Genomic DNA, 12,679 nt, shown 5'->3' with positions numbered 1-12,679 from the left:
TATGTTAGAATTTTAATTTACTATGTACTACAGTAAAAACTAATTAGGCAATCGTACTGATCTACTAATTTATTTATCGTCTATTAAATAATAATTTAAATGTATGTGTTTTTGTGTAAAGTATGTGTAAAGTACGAATTCTAGGTATAGCTTAATGGGGTAGAGTTAAAATATCCAATAGGCTTTACTAATTATTATCATTTTAAAACTTTCATCAATCATTTTTCATGGCATGGCATAACGCCAATATATTTAATCTTCACATCATCATGGGGGGACTATAAAAGTCTTTTAAATTGTAAATATTTCTCCTTCAAATAGCCATTTATGTTAACTATACATTTACATTTTATTACTTAAATAACACTTGGCGCCTTTCCATATTTATTAATTGTGATTCATCGATATAAGTTAACTACTATGACCAAATTAGAAAACTGATCTGACGCTTCTTTAAGATCAATCAGGTGGAATTTCTGTATGGCTCATTATTGAATTACCATCTATGATCAATATGAGCTTTATTAAATCATTTTGGTTAAAGTTTTAATCCAAAACCGCCCCGCTTCTAAAAAATGCAAGATCCAGGCCCGACAAAATATTAAAAAATTTTTAAACGATACAATGTTATATTGCAGTTATTTTTATTTCCTATTTTTTGAAACACCTTAAATGTAAAAAAGGAATTAACAATAAAACGACGTAAAAAGTAAAATATTAAAAAAAAAAAAACAGGTATTAGGGTACAAGGTTCCACGGCATGTCCCATCTTCAGGCATTTTCAACTGCAATGATAAATATTTATAGATATTTTCATAATGGAGGTATATCATTAAAATGGAGAAAATACTTACCAAATTTGTAAATTTATCTTGACAAGCCATGCGAATCCTGGCGGAAGTAGCGGGAGCTTCCAGAGGATAGTCCCCATTCAAGCCCTGATCCTCTCGAGCTGCGGCAATGGCTTCCTTTATGGCGAAGGACGCAAATGATCCAATGAAGATCGGAGGTTCACCAACAGCCTGGAAGAAACAAATCACTCATTATAATTGGATTAACATATTGATGAGCTAACTGACCTTGGAGGAGTAGACAGCCCGTGGATTGGGAGCACCTGTCAAAAGGCTCACGTTAAACTCGTCAGGAATGTCGGCGAATCCTGGCAACTTGTACATTTCAGGACCCCTCGAATAGAGCATGCCTTGTGGGGAATACATTAGCTCCTCCAGAGTGAACAGACCGTAGCCCTGCATGAAGGCTCCTTCGATCTGGCCAATGTCGATTGCTGGATTCAAACTCGATCCAATATCCATCACGATGTCGGTGCTCAGCACCTAATGGTCGCCAGTCAGGCAGTCGATCTCAACGACACTGATGCCCACACCATTCGTGTAGTAGCTGTAGGTGCGGGCATTAGGATTCGTCTCTGGGTGGTAGCCGATTCCGGGCATGGCGTAGAAACTTGTTGCTGAAAGGCTAACCCTGTCGAAGTACGCCTTGTTGATCTATTCCTTCCAGGTGCCTCCGGGAAGGGCCTCCTTCACGGGAGCCAGACGCTTGTTTAACTTCTCGCAGGCGTCCAAAATAGCCATGCCGTTCAAATCCGACCCTACGCTGGCAGCCGTGGCCGATGTGTTGGGTACCTTATCCGTACACGTCTCCGAAATCTGAATAAGCTTTGAAGTGATGCCTTAGGCTCTGGCGGCACACTGAATCATCTTGGTGTTGAGGCCCTGGCCAATTTCCACACCTCCGTGGGAAAGCAACACCGACCCATCTCCATAGATGTTGACCAGCGCACCAGATTAATTGAAGTGCATCACACCGAAGCCCTACATAGAGAAAGTGGTATGTCACAGTAATAATAGGCTTCAACACCAAATTGATGGAAATTATAATTCATTCTCTTTAGAAAGCACTGCAGCCACAAGTGGTGGACCTAGTGTTTGATTTGTTTTCCAATCTTAAGGAAACGTAATTCAACGTCCTGAACCATGGGGACTTTTGGTGCAACAATATTATGTTTCAATACGATGGTCTTGGCCGGATCATAGAGGTTTATTTAATCGACTTTCAGTTTCCCAATTACGGAACTGTTGCACAGGATCTAACCAATTTTTTGATCTCATCCACCAAGCTGGAGGATAAGCTGAGCAAGTTTGATAACTACATCAAAGTATATCACGACAGCCTTGTGGCGCACCTGAAGATCCTCCAGTACCCTAAAGCACTTCCCACTTTGCGGGATATTCATAAATCGCTCTTCCGGAGTGGCGTCGCTGGTAAGATTCACTGCAGATTCGGCATTTTCACTGACTAACTAGGTTTTGGACTATTTTTCAGGCTTTGCTGTGGCTGCCGGCGGAATGGCCTCTGTTCTGATGGATCCCACCGAAGACGCCAGCTTGGATAACTGTATGGAGAGTGGTTCGGAGGGGGTCGACTTCCAATTGCAGATGTTCCAAAATCCCCGCTATAGGAAGCACATAGAGGTGGTCCTGCCTTGGCTGCTGAATCGCGGCGCATTAGAGATTGATTAAGATTAAAGTTAAAGTAAAGTTTTTTTCTCAAAATATATATTTGGAGTCCAAAAGGTGGCTCTGCATATAGGCGAATGATCGCAAATCATATGTATCAGAGAAATTCTCTTTTGTATGGAATGCCTAACGTCGACTCTCTTAGTTAAGTATCTGAGAAATGTACATTGAGGTCAGTAATTTAAGAGAGAGATACGCGGAGCTTTTCATTCTGGATTGCATATATAAATATATATTCAGTATCTGTGTTGTCATTCAAACGCAAATTCAAAACAATGACGGACCAGACAACTCCGGAGTGGGTGAACGAACAACTTTTCCACGGGTTGTTGATGCAGTACATCGAAAACTTCAACGCTATTGTTAGCTTTGACGCCAAGTCGGCAACCGGCCAGGGCGAGAACTACCTCACAATCGTGCTCCGGGTCCAAATAACTATGCAGCTGAAGGGTACGTTTTTGTTTAGATCTCTTGAAAAAAATTTAAAAATTTCACTTAGATGACAGCACTGAAGAAGTCAGTTATATTCTGAAGATCCCACTGGTCGGCGCGGAAGATAGTGACGATCATGCGTTCCACGACATGTTCATTACCGAATTGGATATGTACGATCGACTGATACCAGAGCTGGAGAGTCAGTATAAGAGTACATCGATATCGCCGAAATTCAAACCTTTGCACTTGAAGTTTCCCGAAATGCCTGTCAAATGTGACTATATCCTCCTGGAGGATCTCAAACAGAAGGGTTACAAGAATGCCGAGAGGACGCAGGGCTTGGAGCAGTTTGAGGTGGAGGCTGTGCTCAAAAAGTTGGCCCAGTGGCATGCGGCCTCGGCTAAAAGAGTGGTGGATGTGGGGGAGTACGAAAAGGGCATTCGTGAAAGCTACTTTACGGCCGAACATCAAAAAATGCTGGAAGAGTTCAATATCAACTTCTCTGTCCCCTTTTTGGAATGTATGAAACAGTACGATTTAGATCCCTCGCAAATGGTTTTGATAGTAAGTTTCAGGGAGTTTTAATAAACACGTATTTTATTCTATAACAATCTTCATTCTCAGAGCAATTACACATCTCTTTTGACGGATTTGAATATAGAGTTTGGTCGCAACGATCCGGTGGAGCTGAGTGTTTTGAATCATGGCGATTTTTGGTGCAACAACTTTATGTTCAAGTACAACGCCTTGGGGGAAGTGGAAGATGTTTGTTTGGTGGACTTTCAACTGCCAAAATATGGTAGAGCTTCTTGGAGCGCCCAGCCCTCGGGTTACTACAATTCTTTCCCTTTTCAGGTACTCCTGCTCAGGATCTATTTTGCCTCTTGATAACCTCACCAAAATTTGCCATAAAACTGCAAAAGTTTGACCACTTCATTGAGTATTATCATCAGCAGCTCGTGGAGCACCTGGCTATGCTCAGCTATAACCAAAGTGCCCCCTCACTGGCTCAGCTGCACCTCCATCTAAAAAGATACAGTCTCTGGGGTGAGGCTCCCCCGCCTCTTTCTATTCTAAGTCTATTATAATTGTCTTGGCTAATTTCAGCATTTATATGCGCTCAACGAATGCTGCCTATAGTGCTGCTCCCGCCGGGTCTGGACTCCAATATAGCCAACGTAATGGGAAACTCTGAGGAGGCGACGGCGTTCAAGCGGAATATGTTTCTCCAACCGGCTTACGTCCAACAAATAAAACAGATACTGCCGTGGCTCATTGAACGGGGTTACATAAGGTGAATCTGAACGCAGCCCCATAGCAGGTTTCAACTAAGCTCAATTATATATCAAGTATTATAGTATTCGTTTTGTTCTTAAAAAAATGTATAAAAAAATAATAGAATATGACATTATCTAAGCTTTATGGAATTGGCTAAGAGATATTATAAGAGAAATTCGATAACACTCTTAGCAAATCCACTCTGTCAAATATAATTCAGAAACGTCTGCTATCGTCACATAGTGATCTAGAGATCCGTCCTCAGAAGGAAGTGAAAATGGATCAGAATCGTCCTTAGAAATTGGTAAAGTACCTATCAACCTAACCTATCAATAGCAATTTGGTTGGTTCCAAAACATATAAATATTTACCTTCCATATATGGACACAAATGTATGTTTATCTGGGAGAGCGAATGTTTTGATTCTGAAGAGGGTGGTCAGGTAACCAAAGCTGGATAGAGAGAGGTTCTTCAATTTCTAAAAGCTTTTTGGGCAAATATAAAGACCGCTTTCAGCTTTAGACCAACGACATTACAACCCGCAGTTGTATTTCACAAGCGAATTTCACACGTTGCCTAATAGTTAATATTCCCAAACAGCCCATTTATCAATAATGACTGATAAAGTTCCCGAGTGGCTAACCGCAGAAGTGTTTGAAGATGTGCTTAGGAGGAATGTGGATGGATTTGTGAAGGTCAGGAGTTTCAAACCTGAGCTGGGATCGGGAGCAGGCGATAACTATGCCACTATTATGTTGAGAGTTAAAATCGAAGTCGAGCTAAAAGGTGAGTTGTGCCCTTATCTCTTAGATAGAAAAACAGATTTTACATTTGGTTCTGTTGTTTTAGACGACAAAATCGACGATGTGTCTTATATGGTAAAGTTGCCCCATCAGGTGGCTATTTACAAGGAAATGATAAAGAACTCAAACATCTTCGACACTGAGCGAATTATGTACAAGGACGTAGTTCCTGAAATGGAGGCAATGTACAAAGAAGTTGGTGTGGATATAACATTCGGTGCTAAATCCTACGATCTTAAGAACGCAAAGTCTGACTATGTAGTCCTGGAGGATTTAGGTCCGAAAGGTTTTAAAAATGCCAGCCGCTTGGAGGGACTCGATCAAATTCACACCGAACGAGTCCTTAAGAAGTTGGCCCAGTGGCATGCAGCTTCAGCTGTCAGAGTAGCTACAAAAGGTCCCTATCCGCGAGCCCATACAATGGGAATGTTCAACCCAACTACTCGGCCGATAATGAAAGATATTTCCAAAGGCATGGGTGCAAAATTTCTTAAATGCTGCGAAAGTTTTGAAGGTAAAGAGGCCTACATAGAGAAGGTGGTACGTAACAGTAATACAAGGTTTCAAATTTATGGAAATTATAATTTTTTCTCTTTAGAAAGCACTGCAGCCACAAGTGGTGGACTTAGTGTTTGATTTGTTTTCCAATCTTAAGGAAACGGAATTCAACGTCCTGAACCATGGGGACTTTTGGTGCAACAATATTATGTTTCAATACGATGATCTTGGCCACATCACGGAGGTTTATTTAATCGACTTTCAGTTTCCCAATTACGGAACTGTTGCCCAGGATCTAACCAATTTTTTGATCTCATCCACAAAGCTGGAGGATAAGCTAAACAAGTTCGATTACTATATCAAAGTATACCACGACAACCTTGTGGAGCACCTGAAGATCCTCCAGTACCCTAAGGCACTTCCCACTTTGCGGGATATTCATAAATCGCTCTTCCGGAGTGGCGTCTCTGGTAAGATTCACTGCAGATTCGGCACTTTCATTGGCTTACGAGGTGTTGGACTATTTTTCAGGATTTGCTGTTGCTTCCGGAGGAATGGCCGCTGTTCTCATGGATCCTACCGAAGACGCCAGCTTGGAGAACTTTGTAGGAAGTGGTTCCGATGGGGTCGACTTCCAATTGCAGATGTTCCAAAATCCCCGCTATAGGAAGCACATAGAGGTGGTCCTGCCTTGGCTGCTCAATCGCGGCGCGTTGGATATTAATTAAGATTTTGTCTGCCTGAAACTATTAAATAAGCATTAAAGCTTTTTAAATGAATTTTATTGAAATAAAAAATTGTCATTGTATGAGCTCCAAATCGGTATCAATGGGCGGAGGCAAATATTAGATCATTTTGCATCCACTAAAAAATGGCAATAGAAATTTGTCCGATACTTGTACTTCCACAAGTGTGAATGTGGGTTCCCTTCCACAGGGAAAGGCCATGCCATATATGGTCAAACTAGTTGGAGTTTTAAAAGACTGCTTCAATTAAAAGGGTCACTGCTGCGTAAAAGAGAGGCGTCCCGCAATTCCATATATGAACAAAACGAGTCAAAATAAAATTCTCCTCGAAAGCTTTAATAAAGAGAAAAAGTTTGAATGAAACTAATGAAGCTCGTGAGAAGATCGAGAGAAAGCCTCGGAATCTAGCACGATTCGAAAGCTTCTCCGGCTATAAAACGGGGGGAATCCTCCTCGCTTGTTTATTTCGCTGCCGAGAGCCACCGGGCGTATACGTGATAAATACAAATTGCAACTATCTTATTAGATTCCAATACAATGGCGGCCAATAATATACCCGACTGGATCACAGCGGACCTGTTCCAAGATGTGCTGGAGGCAAATATCGAGGGGTACTCCAAAGTCCGGAACTTCAAGGCGGACAGCGGATCGGCGGCGGGTGAGAACTACGCCACGATCATGTTGAGGGTGCATATTGAAGTGGAGCTGAAGGGTGAGTTGCATACCTAGCGGGTGGAACTTTGTGATTCTGACTGTCCCGCCCCCCAGACGGCAAAACGAAACAAGTATCGTATATGGTCAAGCTCCCCCATCAACTGGAAGCCTTCAGAGAGATGATGAAGACCACAAACATCTTTGAAATTGAACGGACTATGTACGATGAAGTGGTTCCCGAAATGGAATCCATTTACAGGGATGCAGGAGTGGACATAGTGTTTGGAGCCAAAAGCTATGATCTCAAGAATGCAAAGAGCGATTACGTCGCCTTGGAAGACCTAGGTATTAAGGGCTTCAAGAACGCCAACCGCCTCGAGGGACTCGACCAAGCTCACACCGAAAGGGTTCTCCAGAAGTTGGCCCAGTGGCATGCCGCCTCTGCCGTGCGCGTGGCAACCCGAGGTCTTTATCCCAAAATCCTATTGGCAGGCTTTTTTAAGGAGGAAAACCGAGCAATGATGGCGGAAATGATGAAGGGCATGGGCGGGAGGTTTGTGCGTTCGTGTGCCACCTACGAGGGTAACGAGGTTTATTTAGAGAAGGTGGTAAGTACTCAAAACTACTAAAATAGGTGAAGAGCATGATATGAGATTCCTCAACTTTTATTTTAGAAAGCAATTCAACCCCTTTTGGTAGAAAAATTGATGCAATTTTCTAAAGCGGACCCAACGGAGTTCAATGTGCTTAACCATGGCGATTCCTGGTCCAATAATATTATGTTTCAGTACGATGCATTTGGCAAAATTAAAGAGGTTTATCTGGTGGATTACCAGATTCCTAAATATGGAACAGTAGCGCAGGACCTGCTCTACTTTTTGATTTCGTCTACCAAGTTGGAAGACAAGCTAAGCAAGTTCGATTACTATATCAAAGTATACCACGATTATCTAGTTGAGCACCTAAAACTCCTGAAATATTCCAAGCCCATTCCCACCCTTCGTGACATACACCTGTCGTTGTTCAAATACGGATTTTTCGGTAACATCTTTTCTATTCTTTGCAAGGCGAGAGTAACTATAACTTTTGTGCTTTTAACTTTACAGGCTACTCCGTTGCCACTGGCGTTATGGCAGCCGTTCTTTTGGATCCCACCGATAAAGCCAGTTTTGAAAACTTCCTGGGAGAGACTGCCGAGGGGGTCGATTTCCAGATGCAAATGTACAACAATGCCCGCTACAGGAAACACATACAGCTGATCCTTCCTTGGTTGCTCAACCGCGGCTCTTTGGAATAGAAAATGTCCATTAATTACGCCACCAAACAACCCATTGAGTAAGAATTTAGTGGGACCTCCGATTGATAAGGCTATCTTTTTCTGTATGCGATTATTTTGAATGGTATTAATAAACGTTAAGTGTCGAACGATAAAGGAGTTCAATCATTTGGCGAAAATCACAATGATTGGCTTTTTTTTAAGGGAACCATGCTGTGAATCATAGAATCAAAAATGTTGATAGCGGAACAAACAGCAGCAATCACAACAAACCAACGCCGTATTCGCTCCTTAATGATTAAATAATTATGCCAAACATGTTTATGAAAACAAAAAGCAGTTCACATTAGGGGCACTAGAGGAAAGCTTCTACCAAAGAGCTTTTAATTCGCCTAATCAACTATCTATATCGCGAAAGAGGAGTTTACAAACTGACGAGTTGATTCATCAGCTAACATTCTAAAAAGCTCTCTAATGTAATACTGAGGTAGTATTATATTTATTTGGGTTGGTTTATATTAAGTGGCTTACTATAAAGAAAGTGCCATCTTTGAATAAGTCCCTATAAAAAAATGTTAGAGAATGTTTCAACATATGTGTGTTATATATAAATATGTGGATTTAAATGACTATTTAATACTCAAAACATGAGAAATTGGAGCCAATAATTAATGGAATCAATTATATTTGTATTTAATTTACAGGCATATTTTGTAACTGCCTATCTAATCCTATGGACCTTCTCTGTGAGAAAATATAATTAAAACTGAAATCCATTCCTAATCAAATGTCCAAACATCTAATGTTAAATAATTTGCAGTGTCATTTTTGCACAAACGAACAAAAACAACCAACTCTTAAACAAACAGATAGTAGTCTGTCGGGTAAGTGATAGCTTATCTGTTTTATCATCTGAATTTAAATTAGTCTCTGGTGGAGCTATTTAAGAGGTGAGTATCGTAGTACATTTTTCCAGTACTTTTTCTACACCTACGTAGGGTCCCACAAAATGCCGCCACAAACAAAGGACGAAGAGGTTGATGGGAGGGATGTCCTGATTCCAGAGTGGGTGAAGCCGAACGCATTTGAAGATCTGTTAAAAAAGGAGGTCAAGGACTTCAAGCAGACTAAGTCTCTAAGGGCAAAGGCCGGAGTTTCTGCTGGAGAGAACTATGCCACCGTAATGCTTCGAGTTGAGCTGGATGTGGAAACAAAAGGTTGGTTCCTTAACTGAGAGAAAATACAACTCTTTTATGGTATGGACATTTCCCTCCAGACGAAGGCCTGCAAACTAAAGCCTTTATGCTGAAGACTCCCCACCAATCCGAAGCCTATCGCAAAATCATAGAAAAAACCGATGTATTTGATGTGGAGCGTGGAATGTACCTGGAGGTGGTCCCCGAGCTGGAAAAACTGTACCGCGATGTAGGTGTCGAAGTCACGTTTGGAGCAAAGGCCTACGAATTACCAGCAGGCGATTATTATGTCCTGCTGGAAGACCTCAGGCCACGGGGCTTCCGAAACGCAGATCGTCTTCAAGGCTTGGACCAAACTCACACCGAGAATGTCCTGCGGAAATTCGCCCAGTGGCATGCTGCCTCTGCGGTCAGGGTGGAAACCAAAGGACCCTTTGAACCCAAATACACAGCTGGTTTGTTTAAAACTAAGGATCTCGTGGATGCTTTGTGCACTGGGAGTGCCAAAACTCTGCTGAAGCACGTCGATAAGTACGAAGGCCATAAGGCCTATATAGAGGACTTGGTGAGTAGATTTGGCGGTCTCCATAAGGAGATTTAGCTCGTAATCTTATCTTTGCATCATCTACACAGACCAGTGTATCAAAGAAGCTATTTGAGGTGGTAGATGATCTGAACACCCCGAAATCGGACGAGTTTAATGCCCTCAACCATGGCGATGGTTGGTCGAATAACATAATGTTTCAGTACAATGACAAGAATGAGATACTGAACACGTACTTTGTGGATCTTCAAATTCCCAAATACGGAACCGTGGCGCAGGACTTGTACTACTTCCTGCTCTCCTCAACTCAACTGGACATCAAGACGTCCAAGTTCGACTATTTCATTTGGTTCTATCACACGGAATTGGTGAAGCATTTAAAACTGCTGAATTATTCTAAGCCTTTGCCAAGTTTAAGAAGTCTCCATGATGCTCTGAATAGATACAGTGGCTGGGGTAAGCGAAATTAAATCTCCCTTGGGGATAAATACTTTAAAACATAACTCTATTACAGCCTTTATATGCTGCGCCTGCATTATGGGATATGTTTTGCTGGATCCCACTGAAGAGGCTGACTTTGATAAATTACTCGCCAATGAAGACTCTACCTTCAAACAGACCATCTTCACCAATCCCAGGTACAAAAAGCACATGGAAGTCCTTCTGCCATGGCTGCATCATCGTGGTGCCTTGTCATAAATTTTAAATAAATTAATTAAAGACTCAGTAAAAAGTGGCTCATTATTTTAGTTACTTATGGGAGTCTATACATATTGGATGCGCTTAAAAAGCTATACCGAACATAGTGCATTAGTGCTGCGTCATTTGGCACAACAATTGTTATGCGATCAAGTGTCTGTTTATCTTTTGATAAGGCTTATCACTCAGTAAAAATCGCTTCTTCCGAGGGTATTTAAGCGAAAAAAAATTTAAAGAGTTTGCAGTAGTTGTGCATTTAGTACCGTAACTTTATCAGGATGTCACCGAAAAAAAACAGTAATGAGGATGCCCAAAGGGATGTACTGGTGCCTGACTGGGTAAAACCGGGCGTATTTGAAGATTTACTCAAAAAGCAGGTGCCGGATTTTAAGGAGACTAAAGCCTTGAGGGCTAGGGCGGCGCTTTCTGCTGGGGAGAACTATGCCACTGTAATGCTGCGAGTGGAACTAGATGTGGAAACTAAAGGTGAAGTTCACTATAGCCTTCAAAACCAATTTATTAACTTTTGCGTCGAGATAATTCTATGCAGACTAGAGCTTTCATGTTGAAAGCCCCGCACCAATCGGAGGCGTATAGACAGATCCTAGAAGAAAGGGACATATTCGAAATAGAGCGCGGAATGTATTTAGAAGTGGTTCCCGAAATGGAGCAAATGTATCATAAAGTGGGAGTAGAGGTAAAGTTCGGAGCAGAGGCTTATGAGATACCAGCGAGCGACTACTATGTCCTGCTAGAGGACCTCAGGCCCCGAGGCTTCCGAAACGCAGATCGCCTTAGGGGTTTGGATCAGACCCACACTGAGAGTGTCCTGCGAAAGTTTGCCCAGTGGCACGCTGCCTCCGCAGTTCGGGTAAATACCAAAGGGCCCTACGACGACAAATACACGATGGGATTCTTCAAAAACAAGCATTTTGCGGATGTTTTCCTCAACCGCAGCGTCCAAACATTGAAACAATACGTTCATAATTACGAAGGACATGAAACATATATTAATGATTTGGTAAGGAATCAGCTGTCAATGTTTTGATTTAATGTCTTTTCTTGATGTCTTTCCTACAGAAAAAGGTATCTAAAAAGGTTTACGAAATTATGGACATCCTGAATGATCCAAAACCGGACGAGTTCAATGCCCTGAACCACGGCGATGGTTGGTCAAATAACATAATGTTCCAGTACAATGATGAGAATGAGCTCTTAAACACATATTTCGTTGACCTTCAAGTCCCCAAATGGGGAACAGTGGCCCAGGACCTGTACTATTTCTTGATATCCTCAACGAGCTTGGATGTCAAGGTCTCGAAGTTCGACTATTTCATTTGGTTCTATCACTCCGAGTTGGTAAAACACTTGACGCTTTTGAACTATTCTAACCCATTGCCAACTTTGAGGAGTATTCACGATGCTCTCAACAAATACAGTGGTTGGGGTGCGTATCTTGGTTAAATATTTTTTAAGAAGAAACTTCAATTATCCCGATCTTCCAGCCTTTATATGTTCTGCAAGCATATTGGGGTTTGTATTGCTGGACCCCTCAGACGACGCTAGTTTGGACAATGTGATGGCAGAGGATGCCAGCTTCAAAAAGTCGATCTTCACCAATCCCCGGTACAGAAAGCACATGGAAGTTCTTCTGCCATGGTTGAAGCACCGGGGAGCTCTTGAATGAATAGGTTGCAGTTAAATGTTTTAATTTATACTTAGTTTCTGATGAAATACATTTCTTACAAACAGCACCTCTGTTTAAACTCCATATACTTTTTTTCCAGGACTTTATTATATTGTTATTTTATAAACCCCTTTCTTGTTACGTCCAACAACCTCAGGGGTCTAATAAAAGCTAATAAAACTATTACGATACGAGTAACGTTAGTTGAAAGAAATGATTAGCAAAGTCATGCTTAGAATTAAAATTTTTCACGCAACTGCAGCGTATCAAAGTTGGGATAAAGTGCTGTCTCATCAATCCCATTCTCATATAATGAATACAAAACA

The 12,679-nt window shown here is 41.7% G+C and overlaps 6 protein-coding genes across 7 annotated transcripts; 5 read left to right on the top strand and 1 right to left on the bottom strand.

Moving 5' to 3' along the window:
• Nucleotides 1-627: 627 nt before the first annotated feature.
• Nucleotides 628-2,791, bottom strand: LOC26515156 (xanthine dehydrogenase). The gene is made up of 3 exons (XM_032449509.2): nucleotides 1,080-2,791; nucleotides 855-1,022; nucleotides 628-785 (listed from the first exon to the last, which is right to left on the bottom strand). Exons 1-3 carry the CDS (start codon nucleotides 1,311-1,313, stop codon nucleotides 687-689), a joined length of 501 nt encoding a protein of 166 aa, XP_032305400.1. The 5' UTR covers nucleotides 1,314-2,791; the 3' UTR covers nucleotides 628-686.
• LOC6500196 lies at nucleotides 2,788-4,378 on the top strand. Its single transcript, XM_014910931.2, has 5 exons — nucleotides 2,788-2,987; nucleotides 3,037-3,536; nucleotides 3,597-3,771; nucleotides 3,828-4,019; nucleotides 4,080-4,378. The coding sequence occupies exons 1-5, from the start codon at nucleotides 2,813-2,815 to the stop codon at nucleotides 4,268-4,270; spliced, it is 1,233 nt and encodes a 410-aa protein (XP_014766417.1). The 5' UTR covers nucleotides 2,788-2,812; the 3' UTR covers nucleotides 4,271-4,378.
• Nucleotides 4,379-4,714: 336 nt separating this feature from the next.
• LOC26515569 lies at nucleotides 4,715-6,356 on the top strand. Its single transcript, XM_014911953.3, has 4 exons — nucleotides 4,715-5,036; nucleotides 5,100-5,593; nucleotides 5,652-6,021; nucleotides 6,083-6,356. The coding sequence occupies exons 1-4, from the start codon at nucleotides 4,865-4,867 to the stop codon at nucleotides 6,277-6,279; spliced, it is 1,233 nt and encodes a 410-aa protein (XP_014767439.1). The 5' UTR covers nucleotides 4,715-4,864; the 3' UTR covers nucleotides 6,280-6,356.
• Nucleotides 6,357-6,762: 406 nt separating this feature from the next.
• LOC6500197 lies at nucleotides 6,763-8,412 on the top strand. Its single transcript, XM_001953001.4, has 4 exons — nucleotides 6,763-7,009; nucleotides 7,066-7,559; nucleotides 7,626-7,992; nucleotides 8,058-8,412. Exons 1-4 carry the CDS (start codon nucleotides 6,835-6,837, stop codon nucleotides 8,246-8,248), a joined length of 1,227 nt encoding a protein of 408 aa, XP_001953036.1. The 5' UTR covers nucleotides 6,763-6,834; the 3' UTR covers nucleotides 8,249-8,412.
• A 768-nt stretch (nucleotides 8,413-9,180) lies between these two features.
• LOC6500198 lies at nucleotides 9,181-10,703 on the top strand. Its single transcript, XM_001953000.3, has 4 exons — nucleotides 9,181-9,444; nucleotides 9,504-9,988; nucleotides 10,057-10,423; nucleotides 10,482-10,703. Exons 1-4 carry the CDS (start codon nucleotides 9,237-9,239, stop codon nucleotides 10,664-10,666), a joined length of 1,245 nt encoding a protein of 414 aa, XP_001953035.1. The 5' UTR covers nucleotides 9,181-9,236; the 3' UTR covers nucleotides 10,667-10,703.
• Nucleotides 10,704-10,813: 110 nt separating this feature from the next.
• LOC6500199 lies at nucleotides 10,814-12,420 on the top strand. 2 transcript variants are annotated; one of them, XM_001952999.4, is made up of 4 exons: nucleotides 10,814-11,152; nucleotides 11,203-11,687; nucleotides 11,747-12,113; nucleotides 12,172-12,420. In XM_001952999.4, the coding sequence occupies exons 1-4, from the start codon at nucleotides 10,945-10,947 to the stop codon at nucleotides 12,351-12,353; spliced, it is 1,242 nt and encodes a 413-aa protein (XP_001953034.1). In that variant the 5' UTR covers nucleotides 10,814-10,944; the 3' UTR covers nucleotides 12,354-12,420. The 2 variants fall into 2 exon arrangements, with proteins under 2 accessions (XP_001953034.1, XP_014766418.1); XM_014910932.3 differs by having other exon boundaries at nucleotides 10,993-11,152; nucleotides 11,217-11,687.
• The last annotated feature ends 259 nt before the right edge of the window (nucleotides 12,421-12,679 follow it).

This window comes from Drosophila ananassae, chromosome 2L (genome assembly GCF_017639315.1).
Source record: "Drosophila ananassae strain 14024-0371.13 chromosome 2L, ASM1763931v2, whole genome shotgun sequence".
In the NCBI taxonomy this organism is placed as follows: Eukaryota; Metazoa; Arthropoda; class Insecta; order Diptera; family Drosophilidae; genus Drosophila; species Drosophila ananassae.
This window is presented reverse-complemented; position numbering and strand designations above follow the sequence as displayed.